Genomic DNA, 17,147 nt, shown 5'->3' on the forward strand with positions numbered 1-17,147 from the left:
CCTTTAATACAGTTCTTCATGTTGTAGTGACCCCCCCACACACATAAAAGTATTTAGTTGCTACCTCATAACTGTAATTTTGCTACTGTTATGAGTTGTAATGTAAATATCTGATATGCAGGATGTCTGATATGTGATCCCCCCAAAAGGGATCACAACCCACGGACCGAGAAACATTTCTCTAATTAAAAGTAGTGTTTCCCATTGAAATTCAGGTATTTCTAATCTGTTTTTAGCAAGTGGCTGTCTTAAATGCCCGACAAAATGAATTTCTTGAAGGGAGGTAGCTCTTAAGTAGTTGAGACTCCTGACTCCCAGGCAATATGTCCTTGAAGTATCTTCAGGATCCAGGCAGATAGATGTGATGCAGATGCCCACTTACGTGGGAGCAGACTCAACATGGGCTTGTTTCCTATATTCAGACATTTGCTAATGAAATTGAAACAATTGAATCATCTCTGAAAAACATGAGAGAAGTAGAGACTAACCTTCAAAGCTGTCCAGTCACCGGAGTCAAAACATGTATACAGTCAAGACTAGTGGACTACCAAGCTCAAGTGGAGAAATTCAGCGAAGAGGTGAGTGTTTCACCTTCACTAGGAAGGGGACACAATGTTCCTGGCTTTTCTTGACCAGGAAAACCAACATTAAAAATAGTGGCCTAGGACATTTACAGGAAAACATAAAACCCACATAAAAATGTGTGTGAGTGCATATGTATACACACATAAATATATATGTGTATATACATATATGTATATACACATATAAATATTGAAATTAAGGAAGAATATTGCTTGCTCAGTGGGACTCAGGACTTTTCTTTTTTATTTAAACCCAGCTCCTCACATTCATTTATGATACTTGTCTTGCCTTGAGGACATTTGAGTGTGATATCCACTAATTATAGTTATTAATCATTTAGGCAGCAGATATCCATTAATCAGCTACACTTAGTATTTCATTAATTAGTGTCTGCTGCCCTGCCTCTCTCTGTGCTCTGGGACACAGCAATGACCAGGGAAAACTTTCCTCTTGAGAAGTTTGCATTCCTGTGAGGCAGGTGAACTATTGGGGAGAGGACCAAGAGGTCAGAGAAGGCAGATATTGTTTCAAATAGGTTGGCCAGGGACTTGCTCATACGGGGACATTGCAGTAGAGTACCGAGTAAAGGAGGAGGTGGGCCATGATGGATTTGGATAAGGTTGTGTAGTATGGGCAATTTCCAAGCTCAGCTGTGGAAGTGAGTGTGGTATGTTTGTTTATTGAGGCCCCAAGGTACTGCTGCTGGAATAGAGTGAGTGGAGTTAGGAAATACATGGAAAATAGGAATACCTGAGGTCAGAAGAGTGGGTGGGGCTAGGCCTTCGTTGTGGGCAGGCACTCTGGGTTTGAGTTTAAGAATGATGTCAGCTACCTTGAGAAGTTATTAACATTCGTTAACTTGTTTTGTTTGTTATTACCATGTGTGTACATGTGTTGGTGCATGTGCCATGTATGCATGTACAGGTCAAGGGCAACTAGTGGGAGTCAGTTCTCTTCTACCGTTGTGTGAGCCTGGGTGATCGAACGTGGTTCACCAGACTTGGCTGCAAGTGCCTTTACCTACAGAGCTATCTCACGGACCCAAGTTTGAGAGTTTTGAGCAGGGATGTGTCAGGCCCTTTAAGGTCCCTTCAGCTTTTGGGTAGATGGGTGTTTCAGAAAGCCAAGTATGGAAGTAGGGACAATACTCAGGTCATTGAAGACTTGAAAAGAGAGGATGACCTCTTGGGTCAGAGAGGTTGCATTTGAGGTCAGGAGACATAAGGTATGTGGCCTGTTTTGGAAACAGACAGGGCTTCGGTAGAGGACGATGTATGATGGAAAGGTGATGGTCAAGGGTGGCTCAGGAGGTTGGCAAAGGTCATGGTGCTGTCTATTTGAATGCTAGGAACTCAAGGGGAGACACTTCTGGGGGCAGGAGATGATTCCACACAAGTACGGGAATGGGGACTGAGGACCACTTCAAAGGGATGTCTGTGAGACCATCTGCTTACTGCCATACAAGGGAGAGCATGCCAGTGTTGTGAAGACCCACACAGCAGGTTCTCTCTGCCTGCTCAGTCACCTTGGAAAAATAATGGTGTCTAATTGTAGCTGAGTGAATGACAGTGGTGAAAAAAGAATAGAAAATGGGAAATTCAATCATATCCCACTGACCATGCTTGGACTATTACATTCTTGATATAATGCTTTTTCACTAATGTTTATATTGGTAAATCTTATACTGGTGGCACTACTGAATGTTTTGTTCTTGTTTTAGCCTGATTTCTTCATTCTCAACATGTTTAAATGTGGAGAAAATTAAAATACGGCATCACCTATGGACCTATTCCAATATTTGTTAATAGTAGTCTTGTATTACATTTTCTCTTTATCTGTGAAAATATGCCTTAGATAGGAATTTGAAATTAACATCATATGTTTTAGCAAAGACTATTACAAAATCAAATTGCTATTACCAAACTTAAGAAAATAATCTTTTTGTAATAGCATTGAATATACTAGCCAAACATATTTTTGTATCTGCTTCATAATGTATAAGTGGCTGGGGTTTTGTCTAAGTAAATAGAGGATGTGGTTCCTAAGTGACATTGAGGAACTAGCAGCTATCTGGCATCCATCTGTCTATTTATACCCTATCTCCCTGTATTCATGCAGTCATCCATCTATCCTTCATCCTCCATCATCTTCATCCATCCATCATCTATCATCACCATCTATTATCTGTCATACGTACCCACCCATCCATCATCCTTTTCCATTCATCTATCCACTCACTGCTCTCTCGCTCATTCATTCATAACAATATAAAATCTGCTGTGAATCCCATTTGATTTGTAATATGGAAAGAAAATTTAGGCATCTTCAGCAAGAAGTAGCTACATGTTGTATGAATAGTTATTTAGATCAGTTCTAGACAATTTATATCAATCAGTAGTGGTAATATTAAACATTTTGGAGTTTTTTTTATTGTAGTAAGCAAAAAATAGGTATGTCTGGGGCTGGAGAGATGGTTCAGTAGTTGAAAGCACTTGCAGCTCTTGCAGAACACCCAGGTTCCGTTCCCAGCACCTACATGGTAGCTAACAACAGTCTGTAACTCCAGTTTCATGGAATTACAGGATCATGATTCCTCTTCTTGCTTCTATGGGCACTGTATGCACATGGTATACTAGCATACATACAGGCAAAACACCACTTCATACAAAATAAATGTCTAAAATAGGCACGTCAAACAAAAAAAAATACATGGAAATGTGTCTCACCTATGTTATCGTGAAAGAAATTGTCACTGTTCTAAAATACAAAGTATATAGTTATGATATCTTCTTGGTTTTATTTTCAACTATTCTATGGATCTACTAAAATGTTATAACTGGCTGCTGTTCAGAAAATACAAACAATAAAAACCTTCTGGACATGGGCTCAAACTACATTTATGTAGTTACATCACACACACACACACACACACACACACACACACACACACACACACACACACACACACACACACACACACACACACACACACACACACACAGACAGAGGGGGCGGGAGAGGAGAGTTTTAGTAACTCTGCCTAAGGAAAGTGTTGACCATCCATTGTGGGAGCAGTACTGTGTGGGGTTTGACTTCTCGATAGAGTAACAGTCCAGCTGGTGGGTGGGCATTGAAAAAAAAAAAAAAAAAAAACCAAACCTTTCCTTTCTATTTTTAGACCTCTGCTCCTGTTTGGAGGGAGGAAACAGAAAAGCCACTAACTGTTCCTTAACCCACAGTCTTTTCCTGTCCTGGCCTCTGGTTACTGTCAGGCAGCTCTGGTTAGGTAGCTTCACACTGACGTGTAATTTGAGCAGGCAGTTGCACATTTCAGGGGAAGGTTGCACTATTCCTGTGTGACAGGATTGGCTCTTCCAGCTGAAATTAGTTTGTGGTTAGGGGGAGGAACTCTGAAAATATCTCCAGACTTCTCTGAAGAACTTCCCAAAGTTACTGAACCAGATTCTGAAAAAACTATTTTCAAACGTATCTTCTACTTTCTTTAAATTTATTTTTATTTTATGTGCCTTGGTGTTCTGCCTGTGTGTATGTGTGTGTGCATAAAGTGTTGAATCACCTGGAACTGGAGTTAAAGTTATGGACGCTTGTGATCTGCCACGTGGGTGCTGGGAATTGAACCCAAATCCTCTGGAAGAGCAGCTAGTGCTCTTAAACACTAAGCCATCTCTCCAGCTGGTGTCTTCTACTTTCTAACCAACATTTTGTAGGATAATACCCTTTTTAAAAAAATTTAAATTTGAAACAAGCTTGTTTTACATGTCAATCCCAGTTCCCTTTCTCTCCCCTCCTCCTCTGCCCCCCACCGACCCCCTATCCCATCCCCTTTCTGCTCCCCAGGGAGGGTGAGGCCTTCCATGGGGATCTTCAAAGACTGTCATGTCATTTGCAGCAGGGCCTAGACCCTCCACCTGTACCCCCTCGTGTGTCTAGACTGAGAGAGTATCCCTCTATTTGGAGTGGGCTACCAAAGTCCATTCATCTACTAGGGATAAATACTGATACGCTACCAGAGGCCCCATAGATTACCCGTACCTCCAAACTGACATCCACATTCAGGGTGTCTGGAACAGTCCCATGCTGGTTTCCCAGTTATCAGTCTGGGAAACCAGCAAGCTTCCCCTTGTTCAGGACAGCTGTTTCTGTGGGCTTCTACAGCCTTGACCCCCTTGCTCATCACTCCTCCCTCTCTGCAACTGGATTCCAGGAGTTCAGTTCAGTTTTTAGCTGTGAATCTCTGCTTCTGCTTCCATCAGCTACTGGATGAAGGCTCCAGGATGGCATATAAGGTAGTCATCAATCTCATTATCTGAGAAGGACATTTAAGGTAGCCTCTCCACTATTGCTTAGATTGTTACTTGGGGTCATCCTGTATATCTCTGGACATTTGTAGGATAATATCTTATGGCCATCTTTCATAATAGTTCTTCTCACTCTCAGTTTTCTTCTTAGATTTGAGAATTGGTCTCACTCTGCAGAGCAGGCTGTCTCAAGATTCACAGACATCCACCTGCTTCTGCCTCCCAAGTGCTGGAATTAAAGGAATATGCAACCAAGCCTAGCTCCATCCTCATTTTAAGAAATGAGAACACAATGGGACTTCAGCTTCTTGTTTTTCATTTTTTGATAGTAAACAGTGTTACAATAAAATTAATTTGATGTATATGCCTTTATTGCTACAGGTTAATTTCACATGTGGAATTAAAGGTTCAGAACCAAGCTGGAATGGAAGCAGAAGCCTCTTCTCTGCTGCCTAGCTTTCACAGTGCTGGAAGGTGCTGTGCAGGCTACCAGGGAGAAAAAACACCAGCTGTGAACCCTATTTTCAGACTTACAGTAGATATTTTCAGGCTCAGTGCACGTCTAAAATGTTGTATAGAATTCATCATATTTTCCTCATTTCCTACATTATGTAACATCAGCACAGGATGTACAAAAAGTTTTGCTTGGATATTAAAATGTAAGACTGGAAATTTATCGCAGTGTCTTTAAATATTAAAGGGTAGGACTAGCATTTAGTGTATTAAAATTTATTTACTGAGCAGAATGGCTTTTCCTTTCTAGATTGCTCTTCAAAAAAGTAAGTTGTCTGATAGTCAGGAAAAAGCCACAAACTTGAAAAAGGACTTGGCCGAGATGCAGGAGTGGATGGCGCAGGCTGAAGAGGAGTACCTGGAGAGGGACTTCGAGTACAAATCCCCAGAAGAACTGGAGAGTGCCGTGGAGGAAATGAAGGTGAGGCCCTTCATCCCATCCTGTGCCCCTTCATGCTAATGAGTGTGTCAGTCCATCACCTATGGCACTGCACAGAACCATATAGACTACTCTGCTCTCACAGAAGGGTTTTAAGTTTAAAAGAATGAGGCAGCAGAAGAGCAGCTGTGATGACTTTAGTTTGGAAAGGAGGCTGACACCAGTCTACTGGTTCAAGTCTATCCCAGAGTTGATGCCATGAGGCCCCTGAAGACAGCCATGTAGGTTATAGCCTTGGGGAGCCATGGAGGACTTCAGAGTCTCCACGAAGGGCTGTGCAGAGAAACTTTAATTTTTCTTTTTTATCGCAGTAAGCACAAATAATATAAAATTACCATTTTATCCTTTTTTCAGTGTGTATTTTGTGGTGTTAACTATAGTCACAGTTGGCGTGTAGCTTCTAGCACTGTTCCCAGGAAGCATAATTTTCTGGTAAGGAGCAAAGGAGACTTCACGAGTAAGTTGGAGGTCATCCTGGTTCTACTGCATTTAATACATCAGTAATGGGGGCACAGGAACCTCAAAATGTCTTAGGAGCAGGAGGCAGGGTATAGAGTCATTATTGGGGGCACACAGCAACCCCAAAATGTCCTAGGGAGAAGGAGGCAGGACTATAGAGTCAGTACTGGGGGCACACGGGAACTCCAGAATGTCCTAGAAGCAGGAGGCAGGGGTGTACAAAGAAGGTAAGTTGAAACTAAGTTGTGGTTCCAGAAACTTCTACCCCTGTGTTAGTAGTTGTTCTAATATAATGAAAGAACTGGCCTCAGTCCCACATCGCTTTCACTATTATTCAAATGTGAGGACATCATCCTGTCTTTAAGACTCACCCCTCCTTTTCTAAAACATCAAGTGACATGGTATTAGATTACCCCACAGTTAACTTACCCAATAGTGTATCTAAGGCAAAAATTTCTGTGCAGATAATTTTTAAAAAGAGATTTTATGTGATACTTGTGCTCACTGTATATGAGTCAGTACACATTGAAGAGACTTAAACTGTGTAAGATACTGAAATATATTTTTTATGTAGCTCTTTTTGATTTTTTTGTATAGACAATATTTTAAAGGTAGTCTATTATATAAAGCATAACTACTCCATTTATCTCCCACACCGTTGGAGCTGTTTTTAAGTCATTATAGTTGAGAGCTGAGAAAGATGAGATTAAAATCTTTGATTGGGCAGCACTCTATTTATTTTTATTCTTCAAAACAGCCATTAGGAATTTAAAAGCAACTACACTTAATTACTTTCTCCTCACCTTGGGGGAGCTGAAGTCCATTAAGCAGTAAAGAAAGCTAAGAGGGAAAGTGAAAGACTGTTGCAGGTGGATTTTCTTGCATATAAGATTAAGCACCTTGAGCAAAGAGTGAAAGCCAGGAGGTAGCTATTTCTGGATCAGGTTTTCCAGTGGAAGTTCATCATCTTTGATGTGCTCTTCATTATTGGAAGGATGGATATACCTGTGTTCTAGGAGGATAAAATGTTTTTTACAAGGATTTGTGGCACATTTTAATGGATGCCTCTGCTAAGGTATCCTGCTATGATGGTGTTCATTTATTTCGGTTTAATGTGTTCAGACCTCCAGTGGTCAGTGAAAATGAGTTCATTTAGATCCTTACCCTGCACCTAGAATTTGAAAATATTTCTTGTCAGTAAACCCTATTTAAGATAACTTGGCTATGAACTCTGGTGTTACCAAGTGAAAATGTTGTGGGACTGGGCATGCAGAAGAGTGAGATTTTAGTTTTAGCATTTTTCTTGCAGAAAAACTGAGGCTATATCATCCTGTCAGGCAGATAGAATAATTTGGGCGCTTTAACTTTCGATTAGTTATTATTACTATTATTTAAAAAAGATGTTGATCACAGAGAACCTTGTTTCAAGTTGTTTCTTTCTTGGGACAGAGGGCAAAAGAGGACGTGTTGCAGAAGGAGGTGAGGGTGAAGATTCTGAAGGACAGCATCAAGCTGCTGGCTGCCAAGGCGCCATCTGGTGGCCAGGAGTTGACATCGGAGTTCAATATGGTGCTGGAGAGCTACCAACTTCTATGTAATAGAATTCGAGGGAAGTGCCACACATTAGAGGTATGAGAGCCCCGCCCCTCCGTCCCCCTCTCCCAACCCCAGGGATATAGTCCTGAGATCCAGGCTCTGTCCTATAATGAGCGGTTCCCTATCTTAGTTAAAAAAAAAGAAAAAAAGAAAGAAAAGAAAGAAAACTCCATTTTGTTGAACATTGGATTAGCAAAGTAATTTTTATGGAGTAAGTAGATAAAAACAAGAAAGTTGGTATTTTTGTTTGTTTGTTTTTTAAGGAGACCAAGATCTGTCTTCATTTCTTTCTCAGAAAGTTTGTTTGCAACAATTTATCCCCTTCAGGGTTTGATATTTTTATGTGTTCACCAGTGTTCTCAGGTTATGAAGGAGCCACAGAAACTGATTTAATCTTCAATTTCAGACCACTGTACAAGAATCTTGCCTGGTTTCCTTTATGTGGTTAACAGATAGGAACTCAAGTTTTTATTTTGAGTAGTATCTAACGTTTACTGGAGGAAAAAGAACGTAAATATGCTGATTTTTTTGTTTCATTTTAGGTAAATGTCTCTCCCATTAGATGGAAGATGCAGATTATTCTGTAGGATGATTTTAATGAAGAGGTCTCTCATTTTCACGGCTTTAAAAAAAATACCTGGTTGAATGATTTAAGAAACATTTCGAGTTACTATAATTTAAATGAAACACACCCGAAACTGGTGATTATACTGTGGTAAATTCTGCAGGCGTGATAATGGCAGTGAAAGAATTTGCACCAAGTTTACTCATTCCTTAGTCTTTACCCGTCACCTATCTTGTTGATTGATTGTTTTTGAGGCAGGGCATCCCACATAGCCCTGGCAAGCCTGGAATTCACTGTGTTGATCAGGCTGTCCTTTTGCTGGCTGTGATCATTCCTATTCCTTCCACCCCAGGGCTGGGATTCCAAGTGTTCAGTCTAATGCCCAGCTCTCATCTATTTTGTGTTGAGATAAATATGCAAATTGAGACCAATTAGTAAGAAAGATACTTGATTAGGGATGAGCCTACATCCTGGGAGTGATTCTCTGCCACCGGTCTCTTCCTGTGAGACCTGAGCAGGTTTCTCAGAATGCCTTTTGCTGGAGGAATGTGGGGGGACTAGAAACCTCCTTCTTTCACTGAACCAAAAGTCAGCAGATTATGGCAGAGGCCTCATGGCTGAATTGTGCATCTTTTTGTTTGGTTGAGAGTGGTATTTCTAAAGGGTTGGAAACAGCACAGAGACACCTACCTACCCACACCAAAGATGAATCTGTGACAGACCCTGGATATCAACCCCTAAAGTCCGAAATACCGTCTCTCTGCTTCTCTATAGAAATAACTGCTGACCCCATTCTGGCAAACAGAGATGATATGGGGTTTGGATGGGATTGTGTCAGGACTGTGTCAGTAGATATAAAGAGGACAGATTAGAATTGTGTGCTGATGAGGGGCATGAGCTAGCCAGCGCAATGCTGGAGAGCTCACCCTGGTGGCAAACCAACCTTGCAGTTACCCAGGCCCAGAACCAGGGTTATGTGTTGGCCCATTCCAACATCCACCTCATCTGTGATTTGCTGAAACACGGGGTAGGGATGGGGGGGGAGGATAGATCCTGTAGACCCAGGACTGCAGGATCTCCTTGAAGTAGGGCTGAAAACAGAATGTCCTAGAAGAGTGCCAGTGAGGGCCCAGGGTCAATGATGTAGCAGAGACCAGGGGTCTTGAACCAGACCAATGATGCTTTTCGATGAATATCTTCATGTAAAAATGTATAGATAAAAGGGTTTCCTGCATGAGCCACTGTGTTACATTGCAGCTGCCATGATGAGATTTTTTTTCCCCTTCTTCCTTTTTTCTCTTAAAAATTTTTTTTTTGGAGGGTGGGATGGGTGGTATCTGGATACATGATGTGAAAGACATCTTAAATCAGACAAATTTCTCTTGTGTGAAGCAAGGACACAAGAGGCTCTAAGTACATGTCTTCCCAGCTTCCCCTCCTACCTCAGAACGCTGAACTACCTGCTTCCTGGCTTGGTAAAATGGGGTCATCTGCTTACAGTGCTGTACCCTCATTAACTTGGAGAGAAGTCCAGAGGGCTATAGAGATCTCTGCTTCCATCAGTTATCTTGGAATTGGAATTGAGTATATCCAGGAGACTTAGGTTTCTATAAAAACTATCATGATGATTTTTACCTTTTGTTTTTCATTTTTATGTATTTATTTATTGGGTGTTAGGGGGTACTGGGGATTGAACCCAGGGTCTTTGCCTGTCAGGTGGATACTGTAATCATTGAAATAATCTGCAGCTCTTGCTTTCACTTTAAAATAAAGCATTTCTCTTCTGCCCCCCCCACTATTAATTATACAGGCTTGCTTTTGACATTTAACTACATCCTTGGAATTTATTTGAATGGAAACTGAGGCAGCCTCTTTTGCATTTCCCCTTTCCCCCATCTTAATTGCCCTAGTTTATTGACAAATTTAGTTTTGTTTCATTTATTTGATGTTCTAGCTTCATCAGTTTCTGGACTTCTGTGTAATACACTGAAATGGAGTTCTTATTGATTGCAGTGATGACATATGACATGGCTTCTTGTTCAGTTTTGATTTTCTCCCTCTCCTTCTTTAGGAGGTCTGGTCTTGTTGGGTTGAGCTGCTTCACTATTTGGATCTGGAAACCACTTGGCTGAACACTTTGGAGGAGCGTGTGAGGAGCACAGCAGTCCTGCCTGAGGGGATAGATGCTGTTCATGAAGCTCTAGAGGTTGGCACCTGCCTTCTGAGCTGCAGTTATTTTCACTGTGATGAGGACAGATGTACTGCCTGCCTACCTTGTCTGTCTGTCTGTCTGTCTGTCTGTCTGTCTGTCTGTCTGTCTGTCTGCCTGCCTGCCTGCCTGCCTGCCTGCCTACCTATCCTGTCTTCTTTCCTATCTATCTATCTATCTATCTATCCATCCATCCATCCATCCATCCATCCATCCATCCATCCATCTATCTATCTGTCATCTGTCTATGTGTGCATACCTATATGTGGAGGTCGGAGAACAACTTGGAAAAGTTTTTTCTCTCCTTCCACCATGTAGATCCCAGGGATTAAATTCAGGTTGTTAGGTTTGGTGACAACCTCGTTTTCACCCACTGAGCCATCTTATTAGCCCTTGGGGACTTTTTTTTTTATAATCAGCTTTGTAAAGCAGAGGTTATGTGAATGTATTTTAGACACAGTAATACTCACTAGTGGGGTCCAGTTTATTTCAACACCCCTTGGACAAACCCTGTTTTGTTTCTTTGAAGTTAAGAATAAGTTAAGAACCATGTTTCAGGTGGCTTCTAGTTCATTGTCTTCAGATATTAAGGGTGAAAGCAGGCTGATATATGCATTTTTGAAGGCAGGGATCCCACTGTGGGAGCTGGATGGCAAGGCAGGGCTTCAGATTCCTGGATCCAAGGAATGTCCCACAGGCTTCCTTGTCCTGCAGTTTCCAGCTCATGAGTACATATGATACTGTGGTAACTGCTTCTGAAATGAATTACAGTGTAACCAGGCATGAATGTACTTGTGCAGAAGCAGCAGGGCAATGCAGAGATGGAGGGAACAACTGAATAGGAAGGCAGAGACATTCCAGGGGACCTGCTTTCCTGAAGATGGGTGCTGTGCAGGAGGGGAATTGTCAAAAGATGGAGAGTGTGGAAACCAGTGGACACCATTAAACCACGAAGATGCTTTTCTCATAGGAAAGTAAATATACATTCTAGAAATCCAGAGAATGGAGAAAAGTAAAGCAAGCTCCATGATAAACACTTTTAGACATTTTGCATTTTGTGTATTTCTCCTTTTTTATCATTATCACTTTTATGCATGTATACTGAAGGTACGAGACTTGATCAAAGGGCTCATAGTCCTGACCACTTTGGAAATAGTTTGGAACCTTAGTTGTTTTTTTTTTTTTTTTTTTTTTAAATTGACTGTTTTATGCAGACAAATAAAACTTCCTATGTTTCCATTTTACCATTTGCAGAATAGGTATAATATTTAGCCCACATGGTTAATTGGATTTATTTCTACAAAACTGTATACATAGAAATACTTAGTGTATTTCTGTATCATGTGGTAGGACTTGGGATAATTTTGTTTGTATAGTATAGTTTTGTAACACATACTGGGAATTTCTCATAAAATTAATAATTATTGAAATTATTATATTGGATTTTTTTTTCTGGTTTTTCGAGACAGGATTTCTCTGTAGGTTTGGAGGCTGTCCTGGAACTAGCTCTGTAGACCAGGCTGGCCTCAAACTCACAGAGATTTGCCTGCCTCTGCCTCCTGAGTGCTGGGATTAAAGGTGTGAGCCACCAATGTTCTGCTTATATTGGATTATATTATCACTTATATTCCTGGAGATTTTCTTTGTTTTTAGTTTTATGATTTTGTTAATACTGTGGTGTATAATTTTTTGAATTAGTTATTTTCTTAATTTTTGAAATTATTTCTTAGGTAGATTTCTAGAAACTAAAATTATTACCCTCCTTAATAAGGCATTTTCCAGATCTCGATACATTTAGACTTAGTAAATGTGTTACTATTATTATTTTTGTTTTCTGTCCCCACTGCAGTCACTGGAATCTGTTTTGCGTCACCCAGCGGATAATCGCACCCAGATTCGGGAACTTGGGCAGACGCTGATTGATGGTGGGATCCTGGATGATATAATCAGTGAGAAGCTGGAGGCATTTAACAGCCGCTATGAAGATCTGAGTCGCTTGGTGAGAACCAGACATGCGCACTGTGATTAGGTAGTTACTGTGTAAGCTGATCCACAGAGAGCTCCCTCTGGTGTGGTGGAGATTAAAGGAGGCAATATTAATCGGAGCTTGAAGGCTTTCAATTGAGTATGGAAGAGTAGACCTAATATTTGTAGGTCAGACACAACTTTATGATTAACAAACAAACAAACAAACAAACAAACAAGCACCCAAAATGCATGATTTTAATTCTAGCACTCAAATAGCAGAGGCAAGCAGATCTCTGAGCTTGAGGCCAGCCTGGTCTGCATAGAGGAGTCATAGGCCAGCTGAGGTGACAGCAAGACATTGTCTCAACAAAACAAAATAAAGCAAAACAAAACAAAACCTTGTCAGATTGCGGATGTAGTCCAGTGGGAAAGCACTTGCCTAGCACGCACAAGACCCTGGGCTAAATTCCCCATACCTACCCACCCTGCCACGTATTTGTTATTATTTCTATTTGTGAGCTATGTGGATTTTCTCTAAGAATCATATTACAGTAATATTTTAAAATAATGGGGGCTGGAGATATGGCTCAGAGGGTTATGAGCATTGACTGCTTTTTCAGAGGTCCTGAGTTCAATGCCTACCAACCACATGGTGGCTCACAACCATCTATAATGAAATCTGGTGCCCTCTTCTGATGTGCAGGCAAACATTCAGACAGAACACTATATATAATAAATAAGTATATTTTAAAAAACAAGTAATAACTCCTATATCTATATCCTAGGAACTTCTAGGGACATCAGAATTTACTAACTGTTATGAAAGCAACATCGCTTGGCTCATATCCAGGTTGTATCTCAACATGCATGTTCATATCAGTGATAAGAGAAGGAGCATTTTTCCTTTGTAAGAAGGATGTGTAGATAATTAGATAGCTGTAGCAAATTACTAACTAACAACTGTTAAGGTTTAGGCTATCAATAGCACTGAGCTTAATCCAAAGATGTGAGGCAATTAGTGGTGTGACACCCCAGAATTTGTTCTCAATTGTAGGAAAAAAAAATTATTAATTTATTCTCTTGATAGACATCCTCATTGTTATTTTTGCATAGGCATTGGTGATTCTTATAATTGCCTCACACTTCTAATAAATAAAAGATTTTAGAAGAAATTACTAGTTTTACTTACTTTAAAACATTTTATGTATATGCATGTCTGCCTATGTGTATGTGCACTGTATGTGTGTCTGGTGTTTACACAGTCCGGAAGAGGGGCTTAGATCCACTGCAGCCGGAGTTACAGATGGTTGTGAGCTACCAAGTCCGAGGTGGGACCAAAACCCTGGTTTTCCACAAGGGCAACAACTCTTAACCATTGAACTGGTTCCCTAAAATAGACATTTTTATTCTGTTTTATATGTCCCATGGGAGATCTTCTCATATTTGTGTTTGTGATTGTATACATTAACAGAAAGAAGTACAAATGAGAGATTCAGCAGCTGTGTCCACAAGGCACCAGAAGAACATTCACACTGTTATCATTGATAGTTATTACTTATTTATGAGGAAGGCTACAGTCTTGAACCAGTACTTTATTATAATCTTCATGGCCAGAAAGCACATTCAGCTATTTATATTTGTGCTGAGCAGTTACAAAGACAATGTCTCTCCTGTGCAGGCGGAGAGCAAGCAGATTTCTTTGGAGAAGCATCTCCAGGTCCTCCGTGAGACTGACCACATGCTTCAGGTGCTGAAGGAGAGCCTGGGGGAGCTGGACAAACAGCTCACCACGTACCTGACCGATAGGATCGATGCCTTCCAACTGCCACAGGAAGCTCAGGTATTGCTTCTGTGTTGAGAGCCTTTGTGATCTGGGAAAGAGCCCTTGTAGCCAGCTCCTCAGCTGACAGAGAGTGAACACTCTCTATGGAACAACCTTTGGTTTTGAACTGTTCTTGTTCCCCGTGTGAGAATTTGACACATTTTCTCTTTAAGATTTTATTAGTTGTGTGTGAATGGCTATTTTGCCTACATACGCATATGTGCTCTATGTTCATGCCTCGTACCTGTGGATACCAGTGGAGGGCATTGAATGCTCTGGCACTGGAGTTTGACTGTTGTAAAACTCTGTGTAGGTGCTGGGAAATGAACCTATTGGATGAATCCTTTGGAAGGGCAGCTAGTGCTCTTAACAGCTGAGCCATCGCTCCAGCTCTTTTCATACATTTTCTACATTACAAAGTGGCATGTTTTTACTATTATTTTTTTAGCTATAGAGTTCAGACATTTTATTCTGTATAAATCAGATGTGAACATCAGCAATGACTTACATGCAAAGACACACAGTAGTTTGCAGTGCTGCAATCAATGTTATTATGTGCCCCACAGGCTTTTTACAGAGTATCAAATACAGGATTATGTATTGTATGGCTAAATTGAACTTCCGTATTATTTCTTTATGTACTTTGTTGTTTAAAGATAGGGTACCATGCTGTAAGTCATTCTTGTCTGGAACTTACTGTGTAGCTAAGACTGGCTCTAAACTCATAGCAATCCTCTTGCTTCAGCCTCCAGAGTGCTAAGATTGCAAGCATGAACCACTACCCCAGGCTTCTTTGTGTACTATAAAAACACCACCCCCTTTCCCTTTCCTATTCTCCTGGTAGAAGATCCAAGCAGAGATCTCAGCCCACGAGCTCACGCTGGAGGAGCTGAGAAGGAATCTCCGCTCCCAGCCCCAGACTTCCCCTGAGGGCAGGACCACTAGAGGAGGAAGTCAGATGGACATGCTGCAGGTAATGACCAGAATTTCCCTGTGCCTTTTATATATGGAAGGTATAGAAAAGCAAAACAGAAAGGCTTGATTCCTTGGGGACCTTTGCTCTATATCATGATGCTAACAATGGAGTAGCAGTAGAGTATTAAAGGATCATTGCACTCCATGGCCATAGAAGCACACTATTATCTGGGTAATAAAATACTGAGTTTTAATAGTTGAGTTGAAGAGAAAGAGTGAGTTTGGCGTAGCAGTAGGCTTTGCATAGACCATTCTCTGATCACAGAGACTGCTGTACTGGATAGGTTGGGGCACCACTCAGGTGCTTAGTGGGTGGTAAGAGACGGACTTCCACTCCTAACTAGTGGTCAAAGGCATTTGAGGTCTATGCTCATGAACTAGAGTTTCTTGAACAAGTGAGAAAATTAATGGGCTTTCATTCCAGAGACAGCGTCTCTATTCAGATTTATTATTTTTGAGACTGAGATATTGGGCGTTGCTCATCCATGGCATTGAGCAGTTCCTTTACATGATCAGAACCTCCCTAGTTCCTCTGGGATCTCCTGGGTTGGCCTATATTTTGAAAAGCCTTCCAGCATTGTGTAATATACTATTACTAGTGAGAGAAATCATGAGTGACTTATGTTCTTTTCTACCAACAGAGGAAACTTCGAGAGGTTTCCACAAAATTTCAGCTCTTCCAGAAGCCTGCGAATTTCGAGCAGCGAATGCTTGACTGCAAGCGTGTACTGGATGGAGTGAAAGCCGAGCTTCATGTCCTGGATGTGAAGGATGTGGACCCTGATGTCATCCAGAACCACCTAGACAAGTGCATGGTGAGCCTGCAGGACAGTTCCCATGGCCAGAGCTGTTCTTAGGGTTCAGTCCAGAGCGTCTGTTCTTACTCCTAAGTTCAGGCCTTGCGGATGATGGAGAGGATTTAAAAAAAAAATAAGAGAAATAGGAGGGGGCGAAAACAATGGTTATGGTCTATGCAGAGAAAGGCAGTAGATTAAGCACATAAATAACGTATTAAAAAAAAAAACAAAGAAATAATGTAAATCACAGCTCAAAGTGGGAAGGACCTCTGCAGGATGTACTCATAAGCTAATCCTCCCACAATAAATTTGAAGTCATTAGACATACCATATCTAATGTGGATATCAGGAATATTATAGAGTAAAATAAAATGTTCTGCTGGGAAAATGACACTTAAATCAATGTTTATACATAAGATGGGAAGAAAGAAATGAGAAATAAGACCTTACTGTTTCATTTTTTTGTAGTTAGTTGAACAGAAATTTTTAAATGATGTTGGTGAGAAGATTTGAACTTAGCCTGATTGTTATACCTGGTAGTCTTTGGAGAGGAGCTGGGGAGGAGATATCGGCACTTGTTGAAACTGTCATTTCCATTGTTTGTTTCTTACATGGGTGGAAGAGTACATGAAGTGGACACATTCAAATTACGTGAAAATGTTGTGAGCATCTCTTTGCTTATTGAGATAGAGTGGTAGGCATCACTGTCGTTGACGTCACAGATACTGGCTTTGTGTCCTTGAGGTGTTTTGGGTTGGGTGCTGATGTATGAATAAGCTGCCTAGACAGAGTATGGGGTTCAAGGTTCAGGGATGAAGGCAGTTTGGAATGTGACCTGTTGTGGAACTCCCATTTCATGTCTACCTTGGTACTTTAAAGTTTTATATTTATTTTCAGGGT

General features: G+C 40.9%; 1 protein-coding gene across 7 annotated transcripts in view; it reads left to right on the forward strand.

The window, feature by feature from the left end:
- The window catches only part of Utrn (utrophin), a 484,152-nt gene that overhangs the window by 174,418 nt on the left and 292,587 nt on the right, over nt 1-17,147 (forward strand). For 6 of the 7 annotated variants that reach the window (XM_027402009.2, XM_027402014.2, XM_027402008.2 and 3 more), the window contains 8 exons: nt 423-578; nt 5,668-5,838; nt 7,765-7,944; nt 10,548-10,682; nt 12,535-12,684; nt 14,332-14,493; nt 15,320-15,448; nt 16,092-16,265. In XM_027402009.2, the coding sequence (XP_027257810.1) occupies nt 423-578; nt 5,668-5,838; nt 7,765-7,944; nt 10,548-10,682; nt 12,535-12,684; nt 14,332-14,493; nt 15,320-15,448; nt 16,092-16,265 (1,257 nt within the window). The remainder of the gene's footprint in view (nt 1-422; nt 579-5,667; nt 5,839-7,764; nt 7,945-10,547; nt 10,683-12,534; nt 12,685-14,331; nt 14,494-15,319; nt 15,449-16,091; nt 16,266-17,147) is intronic. The other variant, XM_035440386.1, reaches the window with a different exon arrangement.

Source organism: Cricetulus griseus, chromosome 2, assembly GCF_003668045.3.
Source record: "Cricetulus griseus strain 17A/GY chromosome 2, alternate assembly CriGri-PICRH-1.0, whole genome shotgun sequence".
Lineage (NCBI taxonomy): Eukaryota > Metazoa > Chordata > Mammalia > Rodentia > Cricetidae > Cricetulus > Cricetulus griseus.